General features: G+C 50.9%; 2 protein-coding genes and 1 pseudogene across 23 annotated transcripts in view; 1 reads left to right on the top strand and 2 right to left on the bottom strand.

The window, feature by feature from the left end:
* The window catches only part of ZBTB5 (zinc finger and BTB domain containing 5), a 44120-nt gene extending 38408 nt beyond the window's left edge, over window positions 1-5712 (top strand). For 3 of the 9 annotated variants that reach the window (XR_012424552.1, XR_010581507.2, XR_012424553.1), the window contains exons 2-3: window positions 1275-3367; window positions 4876-5712. Coding sequence is in view for 3 of the 9 variants with exons in the window: in XM_045373473.3 (XP_045229408.1) it covers window positions 1279-3312 (2034 nt within the window). In the remaining 6 variants the exon portion in view is untranslated. Of the gene's footprint in view, window positions 1-1274 lie in introns of all 9 variants that reach the window. The other 6 variants (XR_012424554.1, XR_010581508.2, XR_012424555.1 and 3 more) reach the window with 2 other exon arrangements.
* On the bottom strand, window positions 622-21489 carry GRHPR (glyoxylate and hydroxypyruvate reductase). 14 transcript variants are annotated; one of them, XR_012424557.1, is made up of 11 exons: window positions 21354-21489; window positions 19660-19763; window positions 19255-19385; window positions 18237-18309; window positions 17576-17692; window positions 15707-15795; window positions 14439-14543; window positions 13632-13767; window positions 12156-12553; window positions 6541-6680; window positions 622-2478 (listed from the first exon to the last, which is right to left on the bottom strand). XR_012424557.1 is itself a non-coding variant. In XM_005581274.4 (10 exons), exons 2-10 carry the CDS (start codon window positions 19755-19757, stop codon window positions 7215-7217), a joined length of 1002 nt encoding a protein of 333 aa, XP_005581331.3. In that variant the 5' UTR covers window positions 19758-19763; window positions 21354-21489; the 3' UTR covers window positions 7027-7214. The 14 variants fall into 14 exon arrangements, 5 of the variants coding, with proteins under 5 accessions (XP_005581331.3, XP_065386403.1, XP_005581332.3 ...); XR_010581509.2 differs by lacking the exon at window positions 19660-19763 and adding an exon at window positions 20726-20818 and having other exon boundaries at window positions 12156-12286; XR_012424556.1 differs by lacking the exon at window positions 19660-19763 and adding an exon at window positions 20726-20818 and having other exon boundaries at window positions 974-2478.
* On the bottom strand, window positions 9555-10494 carry LOC141408635 (mitochondrial intermembrane space import and assembly protein 40 pseudogene; annotated as a pseudogene).
* Window positions 21490-25722: the final 4233 nt, after the last annotated feature.

The raw sequence follows: 25722 nt of genomic DNA on the forward strand, positions 1-25722 counted from the left end.
CCATGCCCAGCTAATTTTTTGTATTTTTGGTAGAGACAGAGTTTCACCTTGTTGCCCAGGCTGGTCTCAAACTCCTAAGCTCAGGCAGTCCTCCCACCACAGCCTCCAAAAGTGCTATAGGATTACAGGCATGAGCCACCGCATCTGGCCTAGGGTTGTTTTGTTTCGTTTTTGTTTTTTCTATTGGATAGATTTTCAGCCAGGCCTCCTGCCTTAGCCACACCTTCATTCCATTTCCCCTGGCAAGGGCAACCAGTTCCTTGGCCTTTGGGAATGAGATTTATATGTTAGGTTGTTTTATCCACTGCCAGTTTAGGATTTTCACTTTTGGGGTGTGCTGAGTCAGTTAGCACTGATTTACCTGCTCCCCAGCTTCCAAAATGCTATTGAAGCTCTTCTCATTCTCGTTTTTCTTGTGGGTGTATACCTTTAAAACAACAACGAAACCAAAAAACTTCAGTGTTTTTTTTTTTTCTTTCTTTGAGATGAAGTCTGGCTCTGTCGCCCAGGCTGGGAGTGCAGTGGCATGATCTCAGCTCACTGCAACCTCCGCCTTCCGGGTTCAAGCAATTCTCCTGCCTCAGCCTCCCGAGTACCTGGGATTACAAGTACACACTGCCATGCCTGGCTAATTTTTTTGTATTTTTAGTAGAGACAGAGTTTCACTATGTTGGTCAGGCTTGTCTTGAACTCCTGACCTCAGGTGATCTGCCCGTCTCAGCCTCCCAAAGTGCTGAGATTACAGGTGTGACCCACCACGCCTGGCTTAGTGTCATTTTAGTGGGGTTTCAAGAATGAACAGGGGGCAAATGCATGTGTGCAATCTGCTACCCTCTATAACTGGAAATCTTCCACACTAATATTAATTTGCTCTTTTCACTTATTGAAGGTTCCTAAGATTTTGGAATTTCTTTGCATTCATTCCTCATCGTTAGGGAATGCAAAACTCTAACAAACTTCTGTGGGATAGATATCCATCACTCACACACTGGTCTTTACTAACTTAGCCCCTTAGTGTTATACATGGCTCATATGAAGAGTAAAGGGAAGCCTGTCAGTAGCTGGGCCCACATGTGTGCATGCCTCCTGGGCTGATGGCTGAATTGGCATTTGCTCCTTATATGACAAGCTCTTAGTGTATGTGCCCATTATCAGAGAGATCACAGGCTTCAAAGGTCCAAGCTTGGCCATCCATTCCACTCTTTTCATCATACCCTTTGTGTTCTGACTTTGAAGCTTTTCTAGGTCTTAACATTTTCTTTGTTTTCCTGTAGAATCATGGATTTTCCTGGTCACTTTGAACAAATCTTCCAGCAGCTGAACTACCAGAGACTTCATGGCCAGCTCTGTGATTGTGTCATTGTGGTAGGGAATAGACACTTTAAAGCCCACCGCTCCGTGCTGGCGGCATGCAGCACGCATTTCCGAGCCCTGTTCTCAGTGGCAGAAGGAGATCAGACCATGAACATGATCCAGCTGGATAGCGAGGTGGTGACAGCAGAGGCCTTTGCTGCACTGATTGACATGATGTATACCTCCACCCTCATGCTGGGGGAGAGCAATGTTATGGATGTCTTATTGGCAGCCTCTCACCTGCATTTGAACTCTGTTGTTAAGGCATGTAAACATTACTTAACGACAAGGACGCTGCCCATGTCTCCCCCCAGTGAGCGCGTTCAGGAGCAGAGTGCCCGCATGCAGCGCTCCTTTATGCTACAGCAGCTGGGACTAAGTATTGTGAGCTCAGCCCTCAATTCTAGCCAGAATGGCGAGGAGCAGCCAGCCCCCATGAGCTCTTCCATGCGCAATAACCTGGATCAGCGCACGCCCTTCCCCATGAGACGCCTTCATAAGCGCAAGCAGTCTGCAGAAGAGCGGGCCAGGCAGCGCCTCCGACCCTCCATGGATGAGTCTGCCATTTCAGATGTTACACCGGAGAATGGGCCTTCGGGGGTTCATTCTCGGGAGGAGTTCTTTTCACCAGATTCTCTGAAAATTGTGGATAATCCTAAAGCTGATGGAATGACTGATAACCAGGAAGACAGTGCGATCATGTTTGATCAGTCTTTTGGCACTCAAGAAGATGCCCAGGTGCCCAGCCAGTCTGATAACAGTGCTGGCAACATGGCACAGTTGTCCATGGCCTCTCGGGCAACTCAGGTTGAGACTAGTTTTGATCAGGAAGCTGCAACTGAGAAAAGTAGTTTTCAGTGTGAAAATCCTGAGGTTGGCCTTGGTGAGAAGGAGCACATGAGAGTGGTGGTTAAATCTGAGCCCCTGAGCTCGCCTGAGCCTCAGGATGAAGTGAGCGATGTGACCTCACAAGCAGAAGGCAGCGAGTCTGTAGAAGTGGAAGGAGTTGTGGTCAGTGCCGAGAAGATAGACCTCAGCCCTGAAAGCAGTGATCGGAGTTTTTCAGATCCCCAGTCTAGCACAGACAGGGTAGGTGATATCCACATTTTGGAGGTCACAAATAACCTAGAGCATAAGTCCACTTTTAGTATTTCAAATTTTCTTAACAAGAGCAGAGGAAATAACTTTACTGCAAATCAGAACAATGATGATAATATCCCAAACACCACTAGTGACTGCAGGCTGGAGAGTGAGGCCCCCTATTTGTTGAGTCCAGAGGCTGGGCCTGCAGGTGGGCCCTCCTCTGCCCCTGGCTCCCATGTAGAGAACCCATTTAGTGAACCTGCAGACTCCCACTTTGTCAGACCTATGCAGGAGGTGATGGGCCTGCCGTGTGTGCAGACTTCAGGCTACCAAGGAGGAGAACAGTTTGGGATGGACTTTTCCAGGTCTGGTTTGGGCCTCCACTCCTCCTTCTCCAGGGTAATGATAGGTTCCCCAAGGGGAGGAGCCAGTAACTTTCCATACTATCGCCGCATAGCTCCCAAAATGCCAGTTGTAACTTCTGTCAGGAGCTCACAGATCCCAGAAAACTCTACCAGTTCCCAGCTAATGATGAATGGAGCTACATCCTCATTTGAAAATGGCCATCCTTCCCAGCCTGGCCCTCCACAATTGACCAGAGCATCTGCAGATGTTCTGTCAAAGTGCAAGAAGGCCTTATCAGAGCACAATGTTTTGGTTGTAGAGGGAGCTCGCAAGTATGCCTGCAAAATCTGCTGCAAAACTTTTCTGACTTTGACAGATTGCAAGAAACACATCCGTGTTCATACAGGTGAAAAGCCCTACGCCTGCCTGAAGTGTGGCAAGAGGTTTAGTCAGTCCAGCCACCTGTATAAGCACTCAAAGACTACCTGCCTGCGCTGGCAGAGCAGCAATCTTCCCAGCACTTTGCTCTAGCTGTTTGTCCTTTCAAGACAACGCTGAGGCCAGTTGTCGGACTGAATTTCTTTTGGTAAGCAGTTAATGCCTTTGGGTTCGAGGCTTCTAGCTGCCCAGTGGCTCTTAAACAGTTTAGCAACTAATAACCAGAGAACTAACATGTAGTAGTTGTGCTGCTGCATTTCTGAATCAAGTGCACGTCTTGGGAAAGGGATGCAATCCCTGAAACCAGGTTCTTCCTTAGGGTTGAGTAATGCAGTCAGAAAGTAGTTTGTAATTGATGTTGAGAGTGGCACATTTAAAAATTTTAAAGTTGAAGTGCAAAAAAAATTTTCTAGCAATTTTTGTAAAACTGTGTAGCATTTAAATTTCCTATACCTTCTGATGGGAATATTATATCCCTGTACAGTGATGCAAAATGCACTTATGTGTAACCAGTGGTGATTTGGTGCCTGTCTTAAAGGAAGGCCTTTGAGGACACGCCTGTCTGCCACAAATGCTTTAAAGTGTATCCTGAGCTAGTCCTAGGCCTCAGAAAGTACTGTATTTTTTATTTTTACCTGATTTGCAGTCACACACACTGCACTTTGGTGCTGACACTGGGTCCAGAGTGAGCATTCTCTTGGACTATTAGGTGTATATACTTTTGAATACATCACTGTTGGATAGATGTTTTAACAGTTTTTTCTGGTTTAAAAACCAAATTGTAAATGGAGTATGTACTTGTAGAGAGTGACAAGGTATTGTTTCCGTATGTGCTGTTTGAGCAGTATTTTAACCAACTTGTATTACAGATGTTACAGTTCTATGTTAGGAAGTCAGAAAAGAGCTTGTGTTTGTCTTTGTTCTGATGACGTGGAGTCGTTTTGTGGGGTCTTCCATGGCACCTTTACCCATTGCTCCATCCAGATGCTGAGGGCCAGTCTAAGCTGACACATCCTACCCCAGGACAAGCCTGTTCTCCATTTCTTCACTCTTCCCTCCCCATATAGCAGCTCTCCCAGGTTTACTGTTTTCGATGACAGATTAACCAAAAATGCCCCCACACGGGTTTTATTACTGTTACATACTATACTTTAACAGTACAGACCCTAATTTTATTATTTGTTGCTTCCCCAATCTGATACCAAATGTTTAAAATTGTTTGAAATCCAAACATGGTAATGCATGGGTAAATATTTTCTAGCCTGTTTAAGAGTTGACAGCCCATAGCATAGAAGTAATCAAGTAGCATCTGAGACTGTTGGAGGCACTCGGGTCACTGCCCAGGTCCTCTCTGGGCCCTGCAGCCTCACTTCCCCAGCCTCACCTTGCTGTCCTCTGGCACTGTGCCATCGGGGCTGTTAGTGGCACCTGTGTGAGGCCAAGTGTGCATCCAGGGGAACAGCACAGGTTAATGCATCTCCCTAGGACTCATGAAGTCAGTTTAATTTATGCACGAACATGAGTTTATGTTTTATATGCTTTCTTAGAGATACCAAACCATCATGCATAATTCAGATAAATTATTCAGTTTTTGTGTTTAGAAAGCTAAGTCTGTGTAGCTGGAAACAAAAATAAGCGTGTTTTCTTTCCTGTTAGAGTATGCAGTTACACATCTGTGGATAATTTCATGTTCCAGCAGGGCTTGGCATCTCCCATGGACTGATTCCCAGGAAGAAAAGCCCAAAGGGAAACCCGCGATTCCTTTCGAGTAGACGTGGGAAAGAGCCCGTTGGAGGATATGGGGTCCTGTGAAATTCAGTTGTGTGTGTGGCTCCTTGTTAGCAGTCATGTTGACATAGTATTAGGAGGCTCCCCCATCCACCCTTTACGTGATGTAGGGACCAGTGTCTTGTGAGATTAACCTTGGGACACAGTGGGTTAGCCTGGAGAAAACAAGAGGCCCCACCTGGACCCAGGGAGAGGAGCCAGTGACACAGGGAGAGCGGTGCAGCCCTCTTTCCCTTCCCTGTGGAGGAGGTGGTGCCAGGAGCCTGCCCGCTCACCTCTGCTGAAGCATAAGTGGACTTTGCTTTTGGGGCTTCTCTCTGATACATGCTGGAGCCCTGCCTCTCCACTGCTAGATGGAACCTGGAATCTCTCATCTACCTCTTAGTCGGTCAGTTTCTACATGTGAGAAGCAAGCTTGTGGGCCAGTGTCCTTGTACATGCTGTAGCACTTAAAAAATAATTCCAGGGTTCCCTGGAAAGCCAGTCCCAGGGTTCCTATGATCTGTAGTTTCTACCTGGATTATAACTGGTATTGGATACCTGAATTTTGATTGGTTAGCCTTAATTATAGTCTGGCGTGATCATGTAGAATCTTTTCTGGTGATCAGATCATAGAGTTCTATCAAGGCATCCATGTCAGTGGTGCTATGCTGGTTACAACTTGAGATTTTGAAATAAAAAATTTGTCATATTCATGCCTCTAAATATGTGTTATTTTTCTTTAGGTTATTAAGGTTGAAACAAAAGAGGGTAATATCTTTTTGCCACCCCTTGACTAGTACTTTGTTTTAAACCAAACCTAGTAAGTTAACTGGTCATTCCCCTCAAATCATTCCCTTCTGCCTTCCCCTGCCTTCCTTTTCTGTCTTTGAGCTATGCACATGCATGAGATTTTGCTTTCAGTCTACCCAGTTGCTCTCCAAGGGCCTACCTAATCTTGTGCTGCTCCCTGGACCTGCCTCTCAAGTTGGAAACTCCATCTGCCAGTACTGGAAGCTGATTCCTTGAGCACAGAGCAGGGCTTTGGCAATGGCAGTGCTGTGGCCTGACCTTGGAGAGGAGTGGGTAAGGTGGTGATTTTAAAAAAAAAAGCCATCCACCTGGGGGCAGGGAGGGGCTGGGGGGACAGGGTGGGCAAAGGGAACCATGTGTAGGTGCTGAAACTGATTTTAAATTAAATCCACCTACCGCTAATTGTTCTTTTTTTTTTTTTTTTTTTTTGAGACGGAGTCTCGCTCTGTCGCCCAGGCTGGAGTGCAGTGGCGCAATCTCGGCTCACTGCAAGCTCCGCCTCCCGGGTTCACGCCATTCTCCTGCCTCAGCCTCCCGAGTAGCTGGGACTACAGGCACCCACAACCGCGCCCGGCTAATTTTTTGTATTTTTAGTAGAGACGGGGTTTCACCGTGGTCTCGATCTCCCGACCTTGTGATCCGCCCGCCTCGGCCTCCCAAAGTGCTGGGATTACAGGCGTGAGCCACCGCGCCCGGCCGCTAATTGTTCTTGACCAAAATAAGAGTGTTAAACGTCCTTACCTAGTTCTCATTTCTTCCAGTTAACTCCTTTTCTGGAAGGGCTCTTTAATTTTCCTGATGGTCTAGGTATCAGATTCAAGTGCCATGGTCACAACTGGGTTCTGCTTGTCCCGTCCTTGGTGAGGGACAAGTGAAGGAATCTGGGCAGAGAAGATGAGGCGTAAGGTGGTTTGGACAGGTTCCAATAAGGAAAATGCCCAGGGCTGAGGGCTGGGGTGGGAAGCAGAGCCAGGCAGATCATTAGATGCTGTGACTTTCAAACAGATGCTCTTTATATTTTTAAAATTTTTTTAGAAACAGGTCCTTGCTACATTGCCCAGGCTAAGTGTAGTGGCGATTTAAAGAGTGATCATAGCACACTGCAGCCTTGAACTGGCCTCAAGATCCTTCCCACTCAGCTTGCTGAGTTGCTGGGACTATAGAGGTGCATCACCATGCCCAGCCATACACACTTGTTAGCTTCCCCATTTACAGGCCAAGACGGTCTCTCAGAGAATTATTTAATGATAGAATTACACACTTTTGGCTCAAGTGTGTCCAGCCACCAATGTGACAAGTACATCTATCAGAATCACTCTTTCCTCAGAGAATAAGACTTTCCCTTGGCTCTGCCTGTGGATCCAAATCAAGCCTGGGTACGGTTTGCCTCCCGGCCCTCCATCTCTACTGTTTGGCTACAGCATGAGTTCACTGGGCATCGGCTCCCCTCTCAGGCCAGCCAACAGGTTGTTAGCTGCCAACATGGACATGGTGTTGCGAGTTCTGTGGGTGGCACTGCCAATGTGGGGCAGGATCACTGGAAAGAAGAGAGAGAGAGGAAGATAAGAAGGGTGGTTCAGCAGCCTTCAACTGGGCTGTTTTCATGGCTTGGGTTTGCCAGTAAGAAGAATAGAGACTACCTCATGGTTCCATGCCTTGCCTTTTCTCCCTTGGTCACTAAGCATGACACTCCCCCAGAGCTGAGGTTCAGACTAATAGAGTGAAGGGCCTCCAGGCTACTAAAACCCAGTCACAATGTGATGAAATACTTGTATTCTAGGGCTAGGTGCAGTGGCTCATGCCTGTAATTCCAGCACTTTGGGAAGCCAAGGCAGGCAGATCACTTGAGCTCAGGAGTTCAAGACCAGCCTGGGCAACATGGCGAAGCCCCATTTCTACAAAAAATACAAATATTTAGCCAGGTGTAGTGGCCCACACCTATAGACCCAGCTGCTTGGGAGGCTGAGGCAGGAGGATTGTTTGAGCCTTGGAAGCAAAAGTTGCAGTAAGCTGAGATCGTACCATTGCACTCTAGCCTGGATGACAGAGGGATACTCTGTCTCAAAACAAAAAAAGGTGAACCTGGGTGCCAATTTGTGCACCTGTACCATGTGCACCTGAAAATGATGCCACATGACCACAAGGTTTCTGAATATAACTCCAAAATGAAATGCTGAACAGCACAGTTATCTCTGTGCCACCCCAGAGCAAGTGAAGTTACTTGCCTCCAAAGAACTGTCAGCCGGGTGCAGTGGCATATTCCTGTAGTCCCAACTACTCCAGAGGCTGAGGTGCAAGGGTCACTTGAGCCCAAGAGTTTGAGGCCAGCCTGGGCCACACAGCGATACGCCATCTTTTACCAAATAAACCCCACAAAACTGCTTTTGGGTTTTTTCCAGGTAGAAATCATGTTTCCTTTTAATTGAGTACATTTTCTTCTTTAAATTCATCATCATTGTAATGGGGTCTTTGTTGCCCAGGCGAGTCTTGAACTCCTGGCTTCAACTGATTCTGTCTCGGCCTCCCAAAGGGCTGGGATTACAGGTGTGAGCCACCACGCCCAGCCATAATTGAGTACTTAATTCACAGTTTCCTCTCCTCTCTGGTAATTAGATCCCCACCTCTCAAGAACATTGCATCTGATCAAACTGAGAGCCAGCATGAACACGGACCCCAAACCAGAGCTTTCAGAATAACAAAGAATAGCAAAAACCAGCCTTTCCCTACACTTAGGAAGGGACCGTGAATGACAGGGTCCAAATTTTCACCATCCAAATAGAAAACCGGGAGCTCAATGCCAACATGGAAACCAAAATATGTCAGGAATGAAGTATAGTAACCCATATACATACTCAAGGTCAGGATGGGTTTGGAGAAATTTGCATCTGACCATTTGGCCTCTTCTAGTAGAGAAGAATTTTTGAGACAGAGTCTTGCTTTGTTGCCCAGGCTGGAGTGTCATGGCACAATCAGCTTACTACAGCCTCAACCTCCTAGGCTCAAGCGATTCTCCCACCTCAGCCTCCTGAGCAGCTAGAACTAGAGGTGCATACCACCACACATGGCTAATTTTTTTTTTTTTTTTTTTTTTTTTTTTGAGACGGAGTCTCGCTTTGTCGCCCAGGCTGGAGTGCAGTGGCCGGATCTCAGCTCACTGCAAGCTCCGCCTCCCGGGTTCGGGCCATGCTCCTGTCTCAGCCTCCCGAGTAGCTGGGACTACAGGCGCCCGCCACCTCGCCCGGCTAGTTTTTTGTATTTTTTAGTAGAGACGGGGTTTCACCGTCTTAGCCAGGATGGTCTCGATCTCCTGACCTCGTGATCCGCCCGTCTCGGCCTCCCAAAGTGCTGGGATTACAGGCTTGAGCCACCGCGCCCGGCCTAATTTTTAATTTTTTATAGGGATGGGGTCTCACTATGTTGCCCAGGCTAGATTCGAACTCTTGGTCTCAAGTGATCCTCCTGCCTTGGCCTCCTAAAGTGCTGGGATTACAGGCATGAGCCACCCTAACCAGCCCCATCCCAACATTTTTGACATACAATGAATCAGAATAAATCTGCTCACTCATAAGAAACATTCCCAGATAATGGTTTTTGGTTGCTGAGATTGAGTAGCACATTATTTCAAAGTGGCAAAATTAAGGGCCATCTAGGAGAATTCAAAAGTGGTGGCTACATTTGCCGACAGGTTTACACAGGACACATATAAACAACCCCCATTTTGTTCAGTGTATATGTCAAGAGGCCAAGCCCCCTGATCATCAAAATACATTATTTTGTACGTTACAGTTTACAGGACAACAGAGGAAAAAACACTTTGTTGGGGTGACTAAATGGCATTTTGCGAAAGGTCCGTGTCACTCTGAAGGGGTGGAAGGACTGAGTCCTATGGCCTTCATTAACTTGACCCCTCCTCTTTGGTTGCAGTGGCCTCAGTGGGAGCTGCTGCTTCTACATGTTCTGCGGGCTTTTCCTCTACCTCTTCCTCACCTTCTTGGGGACAAAGATCTGGGTATTTCTGCATGCATTCCTGCATGGCCCCACAACTGGTCTACACAGCCTGACCCCTTGACATTCTCCATACTATAGTGGGAGCAGGAAAAGTCCAGTTTGAATTGTTTCCCACAGGGGCCGCTGGCTGTTCCCCCAAGGCACAGGCAGTTCCAGTTAATGTCTCCATTTAGCAGCCTCAATCCGTGCTCCCCTCAGGGATCACTGGGGTCATCAGCTGCGTTGCTTGGAGCTGCAAGGTCTTTTTTCATCACAAATATGATTGGATCCTTCCCTTCCTGCCGGCAGTAGGACATGGCTGCAGCCCAGTGCTTAGATTTTGCAGAAACAGCAGCGGCAACTGCAGCTTCATGCCCTGACCGCCCTCTCCTCAGACCAAGAACTGTCTTTTGAAGCAGTCCAGGGGCCCTGAGCTGAATTCCAGGACCTGGGGTAGGGGTGGGAAGGCAGTTTTCCTGGCTGTGGGCGACAGCCCTGACATCACACCCAGTGCTCCTTGCAGGCTGGGGTGGGGGGAGGGACGGGAGCGTTTCCAAGGGCTGCGATAATGGGAGCATTCACTGGGGAAAGCAGCTAAAGACCTTTTGTTTAGGTGTCCATTCCAGAATGCAAATTAAAGACAGAGACTGGCCCAGACAACCTAAGGCCCTGATCACTCTGTTAGTCTGGAGGCATAAACTCCACCAGCTACCTGAGCAGATCTTAATATAAAAGAATCATTACGCATAAAGTTGTTAACTCGCTAACTGAGCAGGTGACAAAAATCCAAACCACAAAGTGTGGTCCCAGGACCAGCAGCCTGAGTGGCATCTGGGAGCAGTGAGGAGCACCCTCTCTCAGACCCCACCCCAGACCTGCTGAAATAGAAACCCTCGGGATGGGGCTAGCAACCTGTGTGTGATCAGTCACTCCGCCAGGTGATTCTGACGAACATAAAAGTATGAGAATTGGCCGGGAGCTGCCGGGCGCTCATGCCTGTAATCCCAGCACTTCGGGAGGCCAAGGCAGGTGAATCAGCTGACGTCAGGAGTTTGAGACCAGCCTGGCCAACATGGACAAACCCCATCTCTAATACAAAAATTGGCTGGGCCTGGTGGTGCACGCCTGTAATCCCAGCTACTTGGGAAGCTGAGGTAGGAGAATTGCTTGAACCCAGGAGGCGGGGGTTGCAGTGAGTTCAGATTGCACCACTGCACTCCAGCCTGGGCGACAGAGCGAGACTCTGTCTCAAAAAAAAAACCAAAAAAAAAGTATGAGAACCATTGCACTATGGTAGCACAGAGGTAGCAACTGCCGGAGGCACTTCTGGTGCTGCAACTCAGACTTCTGTGGCAGGGGCACTGACTGGCTGTTGCTTTTATCTCTGAGCGGGGCTCAGTGCAGCTGGTTCACCAAGTGTTGGAAAAACTGCAAACTGGATTCCCCAGCCACTATGGGGAGCAAACTGGTACTGTGAGGTTAAGAAGTGCTGCTGCCACTCCCCCAAAGACAGGAAGGGAGGGCAGGAGGAAGCAGGCCCTCCCACACCCACACCGAGAGGGCCTCCAGTGCAGCTGGCACAGCAGAAATGGGGTGTGCAGAGGCCTGGCCCCAGCCCCACAAAGCAGAAGAGAGAAGGGGGCTTTGTTGTGAAACAACAGCTTGAAAAACTGGCCGAGTTATAAATATTGGCATTGTCATTACACTTTTAATTTTTCACACCTAAACTGGTAATAGCAATTTAGAGTAACAGGTTTTACACGAGTCACTGTGGTATAACACATGTAGACATGTAGTCAGCCCACTTTGTTGTTGTTTTTGAAATGGAGTCTCACTCTGTTGCCCAGGCTGGAGTGCAGTGGCACAATCTCGGCTCACTGCAACCTCCACCTCCCAGGTTCAAGCGATTCTTCTGCTTCAGCCTCCCAAACAGCTGGGACTACAGGCACACACTACCATACCCGGCTAATTTTTGTATTTTTAGTAGAGATGGGGTTTCACTATATTGGCCAGGCTGGTCTCGAACTCCTGACCTCATGATCCGCCCACTTCAGCCTCCCAAAGTGCTGGGATTACAGGTGTGAGCCACCACACCCGGCCCACTCTTTTTTTTTTTTTTCCCTAAAACAAATCCTCTCACACCTACACTCTGTTCCTTTAGGGACAGAGACCCAGCAGAACATGCTCAAGAGGACTGCTCCTGTCATACACCCATGTCACTAACAGTGTAAACATTTAAAGTCCCTGGTGTGTCCCTTTGGGTTCAGCACTTGCTCACACTAGCTCCACACCCGGCCCCTCAGGACCCCCTCGAAAACACTGGTCCTGCAGGGCAGCAGGAAGTTTGCGTCAGAAAATGCAGTTCTTACCACAGTTCTTCAGGGTCAGGAGAGGGTGGTTTGTAGGCAGTGGTTCTGGGGTCGTCACATCCAGTCCAGCAGCTGCGATCTGACCACTGGCCAAGGCCTGGTACAGGTCGTCCTGGTTTACAACGTCGCCCCTGGGAATGACAGTGGTGACGTGGGTACCATGAAGATCCCTCCACCCAGGCCACCTTTGAGGCAGAACCACCTACAGAATGAATTTTTCCACTCACCTGACACTTGGCACTGACTTTTAAAGCACTAAGTCTTAGGTATACTTACAGTATGTCTATCAGTCTCATATACTCAGAGAACTCCAGCCTGCCTCCTCCTAGCTGTGTGACCTTGGGCAAGTTTCTCAAATTCTCCGTGCCTCGAATTATCTGTGTCTCAAATTATCTGCTCTGTGACATAAGGAGAATACCACCTAACTCCCAGGCATGTTGGGAGGATTAAAGCTTTCTTACATGCTCTACTGCATGAACAGGGCCCAGAAGGGCATCTGTTAGGCCCCATCCAAGTGTTTCTGATCCGGTTGGCCCCCCAGACCCCCACTGAGAAGCACCACAGTGTGCTATCAGGCACCTGCCTAAACCAGAGCAGAGGAATGAGCACACCCCTAACCACATCCATCAAAGGCAGCGGCCACTGAAGTCAAGAACTGATCTTCTAGAGACTGTATATTGTGCACTAAGTAATACAGGGTCCTGGGCTGTCCTGGGTACACGCAGGCACCCGGTACATGGCAGCTATGACTGGTGCCAGCCAGCAGTGCGAGTCCTGTGGTCCTGCATGTTTCACTCTTCCATTCCCAGGTTACCTGTTTTGTGGCTAAACATTGGTAATTACAGGTACCTTTGGGGTGGATAAGTCCTCAGGGTGACCTCACCCAATCCCCCTTCCCCTAAACTTACGTAAACAGGCTCAAGGGGGACCAGCTAGGAAGGCCTTGGAGTGGCAGAGAAGGAAGGTCTGACCCCCATACATGCTCAATGGCCTGACGGCAGCCCTCAGGACAGTGTGAGGAACTACAACCACGTGAGTTTTAGGGTCTGTCTGCCCAGGGGGGTAAGATTCAAAATATCACTGAACCACAGCCAGCCAAAGCCAGGCTCAGCAGTGTGGGAGGCGGCCTCCAGAGGGCCCTTCAGATCCTGAAGTCCAGCCCTTTGTGGTTGAGGACAATGGGCCTGCCAAGGCTCCCTGGGAACACTCCCTGAAGCCACCTTGCTGTGTGCCAGGCCCTGCCAGGCAGGGGCCACTGCTGAGAAGCAGGCAGGCTAGGCCCACTCCGACGGCTCTTCTTCCCTGTGTGGAGCTCTCGTGTATTCCCACGAATTTCTGAGTGGGTTGGTTGGTTTATGGAAACCAGCAAGCTCAGCCTGGGGTCTTATCAACAACCCACGGGGAAGAAAATCTCCAGATGGCAGCAGTGGGGACGGCTCCTCTCCAGGCTTGCTGGGTAAGGTGGCCCTAGGATACCTGCTGATGTTGACGAACACAGCTGTTTCCTTCATCTTCTGGAAGAAGTCCTTGTTGCAGAGTCCCTTGGTTGCAGGCGTTAAGGAGCAGGCCACAACGATGAAATCAGACTGGGCAGCCAGCTCAGGGGTAGACACTGAGGGAGGGCAGGACTCCATCAGGCACTGAGTCTCAGGCTAGGGACAACCAGATGGTGGGAAACCAGCCCCTTGCTCCCGACTCCCATAACAGAGACTCCCAAGATGCTTCCTGAAGGCCGAGTCTCTACCTGGACAACTCTCATGAGTGTACAAAGTCAAATCACACACAGTGGGACCTGGACCACTCTGGCTTTAATCACCTTCAGGGCCCAAAGTGTCCAGGGGCGTGGGGAATGCTTGAGATCCAGCCTGCCTTCTGCTCACCAGGCTGTGGACCCGCCAGGGGCTGGATCCGCCTGGACTAAAGCGCACAGAGGCTAGGGCAGTGCTTGCCAGTTGATGAAGGAAAAGCGAGTGCAAGTGCCCAGCCCTTCCTCACACCCATCACCATCCCCGCTGCTCCGCCCACAACGGGGATGGCAACACAGGACGCTGAAAGACGGGAGCCCTGGACTGCTCTGCTGGCACGGAGAGGACCTGGGTAAGTCCCTGTGCCCCTTGAGTGGGCCTGTGTCCAGGGGCAGGGAGATTAAACATCTACCAGACACAGCAGCCCCTGGACATGACTGGAGCTCCTGCCCTCTGCCTGAAAATGCCACCATTGAGAGAAAATACTGCCTCTCAACTGGGCACAGATAGGCTCCTGTGGAAATCAAGCTTCACTTACCAAACTCTGCCTGGAATTCCGCTGCTTCCTCAGGCCTGGGCTGGCGCCCTGTGTATAGAAATCTCTGGACACCAAATGGTTTCAGACGCCGAGCAATGGCCTGGCCTAGAGCAAGGAGAGTCCGCGTCTCGTTCCCAGTCCCGCAGAGGGCAGGGGCGCCACCCAGCAGCTCCGGGACAGCGGCCCTCAGGGCAGACCCTTTCATCAGCACAGCCCCAGAGCTGCCTGCTCCTGTCTCCCCCAAAGTGGGTGGGGGGCTGGCTGCCCCGCCGTAACCAGCCCCCGGCCAGCCCGCACTGCCCCAGGGATCTGGAGACAGCACCTCAGCTCCCCTGAGGCTGTCACTGGCTGATGCTGTCCTCACATGGTCCAAGCCATCTGGAAAGCCACTCAGGTTTTTCCTAACCTCTGAGAACTGGAGAGAGTTTTCACAAAGGAGACGCCTGGTCAAGCAGTCCCCTCCTTCATCCTGGACCCTCTGCTTCTGTGAATGCCGTCTCAGACTCCATTTGACTTTTGGTGGCACTGCCAAACTGCCAGCTCACCCCAGACCGACACTTTTCATGTACGCTGCTGCTGAGGCAGATTTGTGCAGTTGGATTTTCAGGCTCAGAACGTGCCCCAAAGCTGTTGGGTTCCTCCAAGCAACTCTCTAGTGAGAGGCAGGGCTGTTTGCTGGTTAGACAGTTTCTCCACACTCTCCACCCTCACCCGCACCCCTGCACCAGGCAGGATGACAGAGAATCCCGATAGCTAGCTGCTTGGCTAGGCCCAAGCGCTTCTGCCAGGCTTCTCCAAATAACGGCCACTGGAAGAAAAGTGGCTCTGCCTCATCTGCAGAACTGCAGATCAACTCTGCCCACCGAGCCCTCTGGCCCGAGTTAGGGCTTCGTGAGTCACAAACCTTCCAGAACCAAAGCTGGAGTAGGTGTCGGGGGAATGGGCTCTCTCACAGTAACACTCCTAAGGGCCCCAACACAGCATTTGTAGTCTTCATCTGTTCTTTACGGAGCTGGAATCATGAAGCCCCCTGACCCTCAGGCAACTTGCTTTTATCACCTAGTGAGTTCTTAAGGAACTCCTGCTTTGGTTTATTTATGTATTTGCCTGTGTTTTACAAAACTGTAACCCTCACTAGAGATACCTCTACTGCAGGCAAAGTGCCCTGACAGCATGTGGGTCTTCTCAGCCTTCAGACACGTGGTGCCAGGGATGCAAACCACAGCTGTGAGAGCCGGGGCGGGCAAGTGGGCAGGTGGGGGCCTCACCTATGCGCCCCAGCCCGACGATGCCGACAGTGCTCTGCGTGAGTCCATAGCCACACAGCCAGAGGGGCTTCCACGAGGTCCAGCCACCACTAGGGGAGAGAGAGTGGCAGGTGAGAAGCCCAGCCTTGGGCCAAGATGAGGGGCCGCTGAGAACCCAGCACCTCTGACTGTGGTCCAAGGTACAAACCCATCCTCCAGGTCAGGGACTGAGAGTGGGATGAGGCACCGCCCCTCAGCGCTGCAGACGAGCAGCAGCAACGACTCCTCCTTTAAAGCCACTAGGGACACAGAACTTGAGGGCGGGAAGGGGCCTTACTGGCTCTCATCCTGTTTTGCAGATGGGAAAACAAACCAGACAGGGTGACCTACCTGAGGTCACACAACCGGAGAGAGCTGAGAGCAACAGGCTGCAAACTCAGGATTTACGATTCCAAAACAAGTTGTCTTGGCACTTTAGGGCAGCAACAAAGAGTACAGCCACAGGGCCCACGCTGCTGCCCTGGGCAAGAGACGGAGCCTGCCCTGAGCCACCTCCCGTAGACATGCTGACTCCCCAGACAGGACAGAGAGCAGGACTCAGCACTGTCTACTCTGCTCCACGCCCCGTGCTGGGGCCCACGCTGCTGGTCACACACTGTGACAGCCTGCGTTTGCACACCTCCCACCGTGACTCAGGCCAGTCCCTCCATCTGCACATGGAATGCTTCCCCTAGCTTTTTTTTTTTGAGAAAGGGTCTTGCTCTGTCACCCAGGTTGGAGTACAGTGATATGATCCCAGTTCACTGCAGCCTCTGCCTCCCGGGTTCAAGCAACCCTCCCTCCTCAGCCTCCCGAGTGAGTAGTTGGGACTACAGCGTGTAACACCACACCTGCCTAATTTTTGTATTTTTCGTAGAGACAGGGTTTTGCCATGTTGCCCAGGGTGTTCTCTAACTCTTGAGGCTCAAGCAATCTGCCGGCCTCGGCCTCCCAAAGTGCTGGGATTACAGGTGTGAGCCACCGTACCCGGCCCACTCTAACTCTTGATATACAGGCCGAAATCCCTGATCTGAAACCTTCAGGCTAGATTTTAAAATTGGCCTTTAAAATGGCAGCATGGCGCAGGTGGTAGATTCCACACATCACCCTCTGCAGTGTCTGGGCAGCACCCTGTTTTAAACGGTGTTATGTCTGCAGCAAAACTTAGGAAAGTCACATTAAGTGGGAGAAATAAAAGCCTTAAATAGTCTCCTGTTAGTATGAAAGAACTTTCAGCTGTCCAACGTTTTTAGATTTTTGGCATCTAAGGGACCGTGGACCTGCAGCCTTCAGGACTCAAGCAGACGCCCACCTGCTACTTATTCTGTGAAGCCCTCCCTGATCCACACTCTCCCGGCTAGCCCTCACCCACCAGCAGAACTTGTTTGTCCTCCCTCATCCTCTTCTCTCACCACTTCCCTTCCTGCCTTTATTGCAGCTCTGCCTCGTGCTTTAATTATTTTAGCTGAGTCCTCACTCAATGGGGCACACCTGGGGTCAGGGACTGAGCAGAGCCAATGTTTCTGCCAGGCGTTCACTTTTTTTTTTTTTTTGAGACGGAGTCTCACACCGTCACCCAGGCTGGAGTGCAATGGCGTGATCTCAGCTCACTGCAACCTCTGTCTCCTGGGTTCACATGATTCTCCTGCCTCAGCCTCCCAAGTAGCTGGGATTACAGGGGCCCGCCACCACACCTGGCTAATTTTTTTTTTGTATTTTTACTAGAGACGGGGTTTCACTGTGTTGGCCAGACTGGTCTCGAATTCCTAACCTCATGATCCGCCCACCTCAGCCTCCCAAAGTGCTAGAATTACAGGCGTAAGCCACCGCACCTGGCCTGCGTTCACTTACTTCTTCACTTCCTCGATGGCCTCCGGCAACCGGCGGCAGGTGGTAAGTAGCAGGGAGACTGCAAGTTCCGCGGTGGCATCTGTCAGGACATCTGGGGTGTAGCCAACTCGGATCCCACTACGAATCAAACATGTGGTGGTAACATCAGCCTCAACCACCTTTACTGATGTCTACTGCTGGGATATTTCCATGGAGTTACTTTGTTCCCTCTTTGATCTGCCTGCCAGGAAGCTCAGAACTATAAATGAGCACTCAAAAACGGTCAGTCCTCATTCCTATTTAGATTGTCTCCCACTTTGGAAGGATATGAAGATGGAAGATTAGGGTTCAAGGACTGAACAAGTAACTTAACCTTTCTGAATTTCCTCATCTGAAAGAGAAAGAATACCTGCCTTCGCTACTTCAAGGTATTGTTGTGGGGATCAAAAAAGATAATGAATGTGAAAGGGTGCCACCTACACAGAAGTTACCCACTGTTTCTGACCGCTGGGGTTTATTGTAACTGACCTGTGCACATGTGGACAGATTCTATCATCAGCCACCTCACATTCTCCCTGAATGGCCAAGGGATATGAAGTAAAAACAAATCAACAGCTCCTCTTTCTTTCTCTCATACCCACCCCTCTCGCTAGGCCCCCTCCAGATCCCAAGCTACAGTTACCGCTTCTTGATTTCATCCAAAGCCAAGTGGTCCACGCCCACGGACAGGGTGCTGATGACTTTGAGATTGGCCCCTGTTGTGCAGAAAGTGCTTTGTTAGTATCTTTCCTCGAGGAACTCAAAGCCACAGCACTGGGGACTATCATGGGGACACCGCTTATTATTGTTTTCTTAGAATAAGAGGCTGACATCTCTGTTTTTCACTTAAAACTCTGAATAATCCCCTTTGACAGCCTCAGACACTGCATCTCAGGGAGGTGAAGTGGCCTGGCTCAGTCACAGGCAGAGCTGGGTTCACCTCAGGGCCTCTGCCACCAAGGCCCCACTCTTCCCCACTGGCTGTCCACCCAGTGAGGCCTCGGGTCTCCTTCAGCCATGCTGGGGCCTCCCCCATGGACACCTCTGAGAGTGCCAAGGTGGTGGCTGGGACGCGACCCTCTCTACCCCCTCCTGCAAGCAGGACACCAGAAAGCTTCCAGGCCAAGGCCAGGGCACGGGGTGACTCAGCACTGACTCACAAGGGTCCCTTCCCATCTGGCAGCCCAAGTCTGAACCTTTTCTCAAAACTGTCACAACAGCCTCGCAGGGGGAGGCTGATCCTTCCGCGGGCTGAGAGCCATGGCTGCGGCTGCAGGAGGATATCCCGCTGGAGCTCGGCGCTGAGCTGGGTCCTCCCTCACACGACGCACAGGCCCAGAATGGCCAGGGTCTTGCCGGAGGTCACAGAGCAAGGTTGTGGCAGGGCTGGAGAACCCAGGGCCTTGGATGCTCTTCCCCACACCCACAGTCTCCACACCACGGTCTTTGCCTTCCCAGGGCCCCCCCGCCAAGGGGTTCACAGCAGGAGGGAGGGGCAGGGCCTGTGCCAGAGCAAGCTATCTGCCCGCTTAGGCCTGGTATCGCAGGAACCGCCCTCAGAACCCAGACAGCACTGCAGAGCAGCCCAGGAGCCAGCGGCGCAGGCTGAGGGGCCCACAGGGCCAAGCCACCCTCGAGTCCCCAGCCCACCCAGCACGCACCTGCGGCATCCAGGATCCTCTTGTCCACACGGTCAGAGAGGAGGCAGAGCAGGCCGTGGGCCCCCGCCACACCTCGCTCCAGCTCCTTGATGGGGATGGGCTCATCCGAGTCCCACTGCTCCACCTCACAGCTGCGGGGAAAGGGAGGCCCTCAGGAGAAGCAGGAGCCGCACACCTGTCCCCACCCCTCCCAGCTGGGAACCCTGGCCTCTGATGGCCCTGGCCTCAGGCTGCCCGGGGCTGGCTGAGGGGAGGCAGGGTCAGGCAGGGGTGGCCTCAGAACTGTCCCGAGAGAACAGGTGACAGGTGAAGGGCTAAAGGGCCCCCGAGCAGAGCCTAAGCTGCAAGGGGAAGGCATGGGGACAGCTCTCAGGTCAGCACAGAGAAGAGCTTTCCCACACTCACAAGGGCTGGGCGGCCAAGCGGGCAGCCAACTGCAGGGAAGGCCTGTGAGGGGCAGGGTGTGCCTCAGGTGGGGGCCTGGATTCAATGGCCTGTTGCATCTCTTCCTGTCCGTGGAGTCCATGAAATAGAAAACTCTCATAGTTGGACTGGGCCAGGACAGATAAGGTCAAGGCCACCCAACGCTTCCACGGCAGCTCACGGGAACCGGATATTTGTCCCAGTGGTGCACCATGGAATTCAGTACAGCCAGCACGTGTGGAGCCTCTATGCGGCAGGACACAGGATAGCTACTCGCACCTCCTGACCGAGCCTGGGCCACGGACCACTTCATCCACCTCCCCATGAGCAGGATACAGTGTGAGCTACTGTTACCACGAGCGCGGCTGCTGCCTTCCGCCTTCTGCTCTACAAAGTGGGTCCTTGGCAAAGGTTTTGTTGCAGTGAACAAAATGTGAAAATGTCATCTGCCCCTAAAACTGCCTGCTGAGGCGGGGTTGCATCCTCTTCCTATCTAACATTGGAAACACAAATCTGATCAAATGCAGTGATCAGACAGCAGTCAGATGCAGAACTCCCAGGAGTTCCTCCACTTGGGAGCTGCGTGGCTTTGGGAAGGAACTTAACCCTAAGACCAGCCTCCAGTTTTTAATTAGTTTTTAACAGTGCTGCCAGGATTAAAAGTTTATGTATATGAAGCACCTGGTAAGGTTGGCCCACAAAAAGGGTTCCATTTAGCAAGGGTGGGCCAGGTGCAGTGATTCATGCCTGTAATCCCAGAACTTTGGGAGGCTGAGGTGGGAGGATCCCTTCGTACAGGAGTTGAAAACCAGCCTGGGCAACACAGTGAGACCCTCGTCTCTGCTTAGCCAGGCATGGTGGTGCATGCCTGTAGTAGTCCCAGCTACTTGGAAGGCTGAGGTGGAAGTATCGCTTGAGTCCAGGAGGTTGAGGCTGCAGTGAGGTATAATTGCGCCACTGCACTCTAGCCTGGATGAGAGTGAGACCCTGTCTTAAAAATAAATTAATTAATTAAAAGGGTCCTCAGGCCGGTCATGGTGACTCACACCTGTAATTCCAAACTTTGGGAAGCTGAGGCAGGAGGATCGCTTGAGCCCAGGAATTTGAGACCATCCGGAGCAACAGAGTGAGACCCCCATCTCTACAAAAAAATCAGAAAATTAGCCGGTGGTGATTGTTTGCACCTGTAGTCCCAGCTGCACGGGAGGCTCAGGTGGGAGAACTAATTGGACCCAAGAAGTCGAGGCTGCAGTGAGCCACGAGCGATCAAGCCATTGCACTCCAGCCTGTGCAGCAGAGTGACTCTGTCTCAAAAAAATAAATAAATAAAGATAAGTAAATATAAAGAAAAAGAGTCATCAAAGGCCCCTGCCAAACGTCCGAGGGGCCAGGTCAGTGACCGCCACATCCCTGACCCCACGTGCCCTGCGGGAGCGTGGAGAATTAGCCTGGACCTTGCCTCAGGGGCAATCTCCCCCTCTCCAAAGCCGGAACTGCAGGTCCCAGTGTCGTCTTAAGAGTCCTGGAGAGAACTGGGCCCCAGAGAACTTTCTCCGAGCCTCCCCAAAACTCCAAGCCCGCCCCAGCCAGCCACAAGGCCCAAACGCCCCGCCCGGCTCTCCGGTCCCCGGGACCGCCCCGCCCCGCCCCTCCCCCACGGGGCCCGGGGCTCTTACTCTGCCGCCCGGGCGAGCGCGGCCCTGCCCTCGGGGGGTATCCTGCGGGTGACGAACACCTTCATGAGTAGCACCGGTCTCATCCGCCGTGCAGCCGCCGACTCAGACCTGGCAGGACGGAATCTGACCCCGGAATGGACCAGGGCCGGGGCGGGGCCAGGCTGGAGTGGGCGGGAGAAACGCCGCGCGACGTGCGCAGGGGGGTGTGGCTTCGCCTGCGGGAGTGCGCGGTTGCGGCTGGGCTGTGACTGCGCGTGCTCGGGGAGTGACAGCCACAGTGACCCTACACGGTGTCCTTGTGTGGGGGGGAGCGGGGGGTGTGCGCCTCGTGCCACTGGGGAGTCAGGGCCCCGGGGGAGAGGGAGCAGTATCTTCTCCAAGGCCTCATGGAACCCCTAGTTTCTGTACACGCTCAGTATCCTGTTTCCACAGGCTCAGGCCTTAAGAGACTGAAAGCCCCTACTTTTTCTGTCTCTTGGGTTGGCCCAGGGTGGAAACCCAGGTTCCAGGCTGTGAGGAAGTCCAGGACACACTGAGAGGTCATGTGTAGGTGTTGAGGCCGACAGCACAGCCGGGGGCCCAGCTGACAGCCAGCTCAATGACCAGAGGTATGAGTGAGGAAGCCTTCCGATGACTCCAGGCCAACTCCTATGTGACTACAGCTACAACCACACAAAAGAGCCTTTAGGATAATCACTGGCTGAGCCCAGAGCCCAGTCAACCCCGGAACCATAAAAGATGATAATGCACTGACTGCTGTTGCTCTCAGCCGTTCAATTTTGGAGTAATTCTTTATGCAGCAATAAATAACTGATACACTATGTGTGCGAAACCCAGAAGCCGAAAGAATACAACTAATTCTCCATTAAAAAATTAACCGTACCATCCTGAATGCATCTAATCTTGGAAACTAAGCCTGGTTAGGGCTTGTATGGGAGACTGCCTGGAAATACCAGGTGCTACAGGCTTATGTTTATCTAAAAAAAAAAGTAATAACAACAAAATCATAAGACAACAAACCGGGAAAAATACCATATATTTGCAACTCATTTTATAGACAAGGGGTTAATTTCCTTATTGCACAAATAGTTCCTAAGACAAAGATGCCCAGCTTATCTGAATATGCAAAGGATACCAATGGACAGTTTACAGAAAAGGAAATGGCTTTTAAATGTATAGCCAGGCACGATGGCTCATGCCTGTAATGCCAACACTTTAGGAGGCCGAGGCAGGCAGATCACTTGAGGTCAGGAGTTTGAGACCAGCCTGGCCAACATGGTGAAACTCTGTCTATACTGAAAATACAAAAATTAGGCGGGCGTGGTGGTACATGCCTGTAATTCCAGCTACTCAGGAGGCTGAGGCAGGAAAATTCCTCGAGTCCAGGAGATGGAGGTTGCACTGAACCGAGATCCCACCACTGCACACTCCAGCCTGGGTGACAGAGCGAGACTCTGTCTAAAAAAAAAAAAAAAAAAGTGAAAAGTGCTCAACTTGACTCAAAAAAGAACTGCATATTAAAATTACAGCAAGATACCAATGTAAAAAAAATACATTGGGGAAACAGGTGCTTTCATACGTTGCTGGTAGGAGTATAAATCAAGCAACTTCAATAAAGAACGTTTGGCAGTAGCTATCAAAATTTAGACTGCACATCTTTTTTGACCCAGAAATTTTGCTTTTAGGAATTTACCTTACAGACGTATTCACACATGTGCAAAATGCTGTCTGCCAAAGGCTCTTCATTGGGGCATTGTTGGAATAGTAAAATATGGGAAACAACCTAAAGGTCCATTCATAGGGGACTGTTCATTACATATGCTTCATTCCTACAGTGAAATATTCTGCATCAATCAAAAGAGTGAGGCAGCCCTGTGCGTACCAGTGTGGAATGATCTCCAAGATGTACTGTCCAGTGAGAAAACAGGGTGATGCAAAGTGCATATGTTACCATTTATAGGAGAAAGTATATGCCTTTTTTTTTTTTTTTTTTTTTTTTTTTTTGAGACAGGGTCTCAGTCTATCTAGGCTGGAGTGCAGTGGTGCGAACTTGGCTCACTGCAACCTCCACCTCCTGGGCTCCAGTGATCCTCCCACCTCAGCCTCCTGAGCAGCTGGGACCACAGGCACGCGCCACCACACCCAGCTAATTTTTTGTATTTTTCGCACAGACAGGGTTTCACTATGTTGACTAGGCTGGTCTCGAACTCCTGGACTCAAAGCAATCCACTTCCAAAGTTCTGGGATTACAGGCGTGAGCCACGACACCTGATCACCCATTCCTGTGTGTTAAATATCCCTGGAAAGATGTACAAGAAACATCTTTCTTGTTTCTTCGGGAACAGGCCGGGCACAGTGGCTCATGGTTTGTAATTCCAGCACTTTGGGAGGCTGAGTCAGGAGCATTGCTCAAGCCCAGGAGTTTGAGACAAGCCTGGGCAACATAGCGAGACCCTGTCTCTAAAAAAAAAAAAATTGTTTTTAATTACCCAGGCGTAGTGGTGTGCACCTGTAGTCCCTGTTACTTGGGAAACTGAAGTAGGAAGATTGCTTGAGCCTGGGAAGCTGGGGCTGCAGTGAACTGTGATCGTGCCACTGCACTCCAGCCTGGGCAACAGAGTGAGACCCTGTCTCTAACAAAAAAAAAAAAAAGAAAGAAAAGGAAAAAAGAAAGAAAAAGAAAAAAGAAAGAAGAAACTGGGGACAGTGGCTGTCTCTGGGGAGAAGAACTGGTGAAGGGGGACAGAGTAAGAGACACAATCTTCACCCTTTGGGAGTGAATTTATTGTGCATTTATTATCTATTCTCAAAATAAAGAAAACATTCATTTAAAAATAGCACTTGGCCGGGCGCGGTGGCTCACGCCTGTAATCCCAGCACTTTGGGAGGCCAAGGCAGGCGGATCACGAGGTCAGGAGATCGAGACCATCCTGGCTAACACGGTGAAACCCCGTCTCTACTAAAAATGCAAAAAATTAGCCGGGCGAGGCGGCGGGCGCCTGTAGTCCCAGCTACTCAGGAGGCTGAGGCAGGAGAATGGCGTGAACCCGGGAGGTGGAGCTTGCAGTGAGCCGAGATCGCGCCATTGCACTCCAGCCTGGGCGACTAAGCGAGACTCTGTCTCAAAAAAAAAAAAAAAAAAAAAATAGCACTTGGCCAGGCACAGTGGCTCATGCCTGTAATCCCAGCACTTTGGGAGGCTGAGGCGGGTGGATCACCTGAGCTTAGGAGTTCGAGACCAGCCTGGCCAACATGGTGAAACCCCATCTGTATTAAAAACACAAAAAAATTAGCCGGGCGCGTGGCAGGTACCTGTAATCCAAACTACTCAGGAGGCTGAGGCAGGAGAATCGCTTGAACCCAGGAGGTGGAAGTTGCAGTGAGCCAAGATCACACCACTTCACTCCAGCCTGGGTGACAGAGTGAGACTCCATCTCAAAAACAACAACAACAACAACAAACCTCTGTCTCAAAAATAAATAAATGAAATGAAATGAAATAAATAAATAAAAATAGCACTTGGCCAGATGTGGTGACTGATTCCTGTGATCCCAGCACTTTGGGAGGCTAAGGCAGGAGGACTAATTGAGGTCAGGAGTTCAAGACTAGCATGGACAATATAGGGAGGCCCCCCCACACCCCTGTCCCTACAGAAAAATCTAAAAATTGGCTGGTTGTGGTGGCTGAGTCCCAGGAGGCTGAGGCAGGAGGATCACTTCAGCCCAGAAGTTGAAGGTTACAATAAGCTATGATTGCACCACTGCACTCCAGCCTGGGCAACAGAGTGAGACTCTATCTCAATAATAATAATAATAATGGTCTCCAAAACACTTCCTGCTGTCATTTTGAGTCCTTGCACACTAAATATCAACTCCCCTGCCTTAGCTGTGGCCTTGCCCCTTCATTGCTCAGGTGTCTCCCAGGCTGCATTTCTACACTGATGCCTCTGGAGTGAGCAGCTCCAGCCCCCTTCACCAGCCTCAGCGCCATAAGCCGCCTCTCTCCTGCCTCCTCCACCTGAGCATCCCCAGGCATCTGGAACTCAACACCTGCCAACCCAATTCATCCACCTTCTCCCCAGTACCCTACCTGACACCTGCGCCCCTCCCGCATATCCATCAAAGAGACAGCCACCCCAAGCCAATACCTAGAAGTCAACCCTCACTCGTACATTTCACCCCTCCCACTCCCACAGGCTTGCATGGTGGTTGAGAGCTTGGGTCTGGAGCCAGGATGCTGGGTGTGAATCCAAGCTCGGCCTTTGGTTATAGTGTGACTTAAGCAAATGACTTCATCGCTCTTGCCTTCAGCTTCCTGTTTGTAGACTGGGGAGAGCGACATACGCACCCTACTGATGGTGAAACATGGA

Source organism: Macaca fascicularis, chromosome 15 (assembly GCF_037993035.2).
Source record: "Macaca fascicularis isolate 582-1 chromosome 15, T2T-MFA8v1.1".
NCBI lineage: Eukaryota > Metazoa > Chordata > Mammalia > Primates > Cercopithecidae > Macaca > Macaca fascicularis.

What these genes read in the sequence shown, in the direction of transcription:
- GRHPR (XM_065530331.1), bottom strand. Translation starts at nt 21,436, where the DNA reads ATGAGACCGGTGCTACTCATGAAGGTGTTCGTCACCCGCAGGATACCC. An exon ending in GCGCTCGCCCGGGCGGCAGA is followed by an intron (nt 20,819 to 21,353) that starts GTAAGAGCCCCG and finishes ATTTTTTTGTAG; the next exon opens with AGATGGGGGTCTCACTCTGT. An exon ending in GTGTTCGTCAACATCAGCAG is followed by an intron (nt 12,287 to 13,631) that starts GTATCCTAGGGC and finishes TGTCATTCCCAG; the next exon opens with GGGCGACGTTGTAAACCAGG.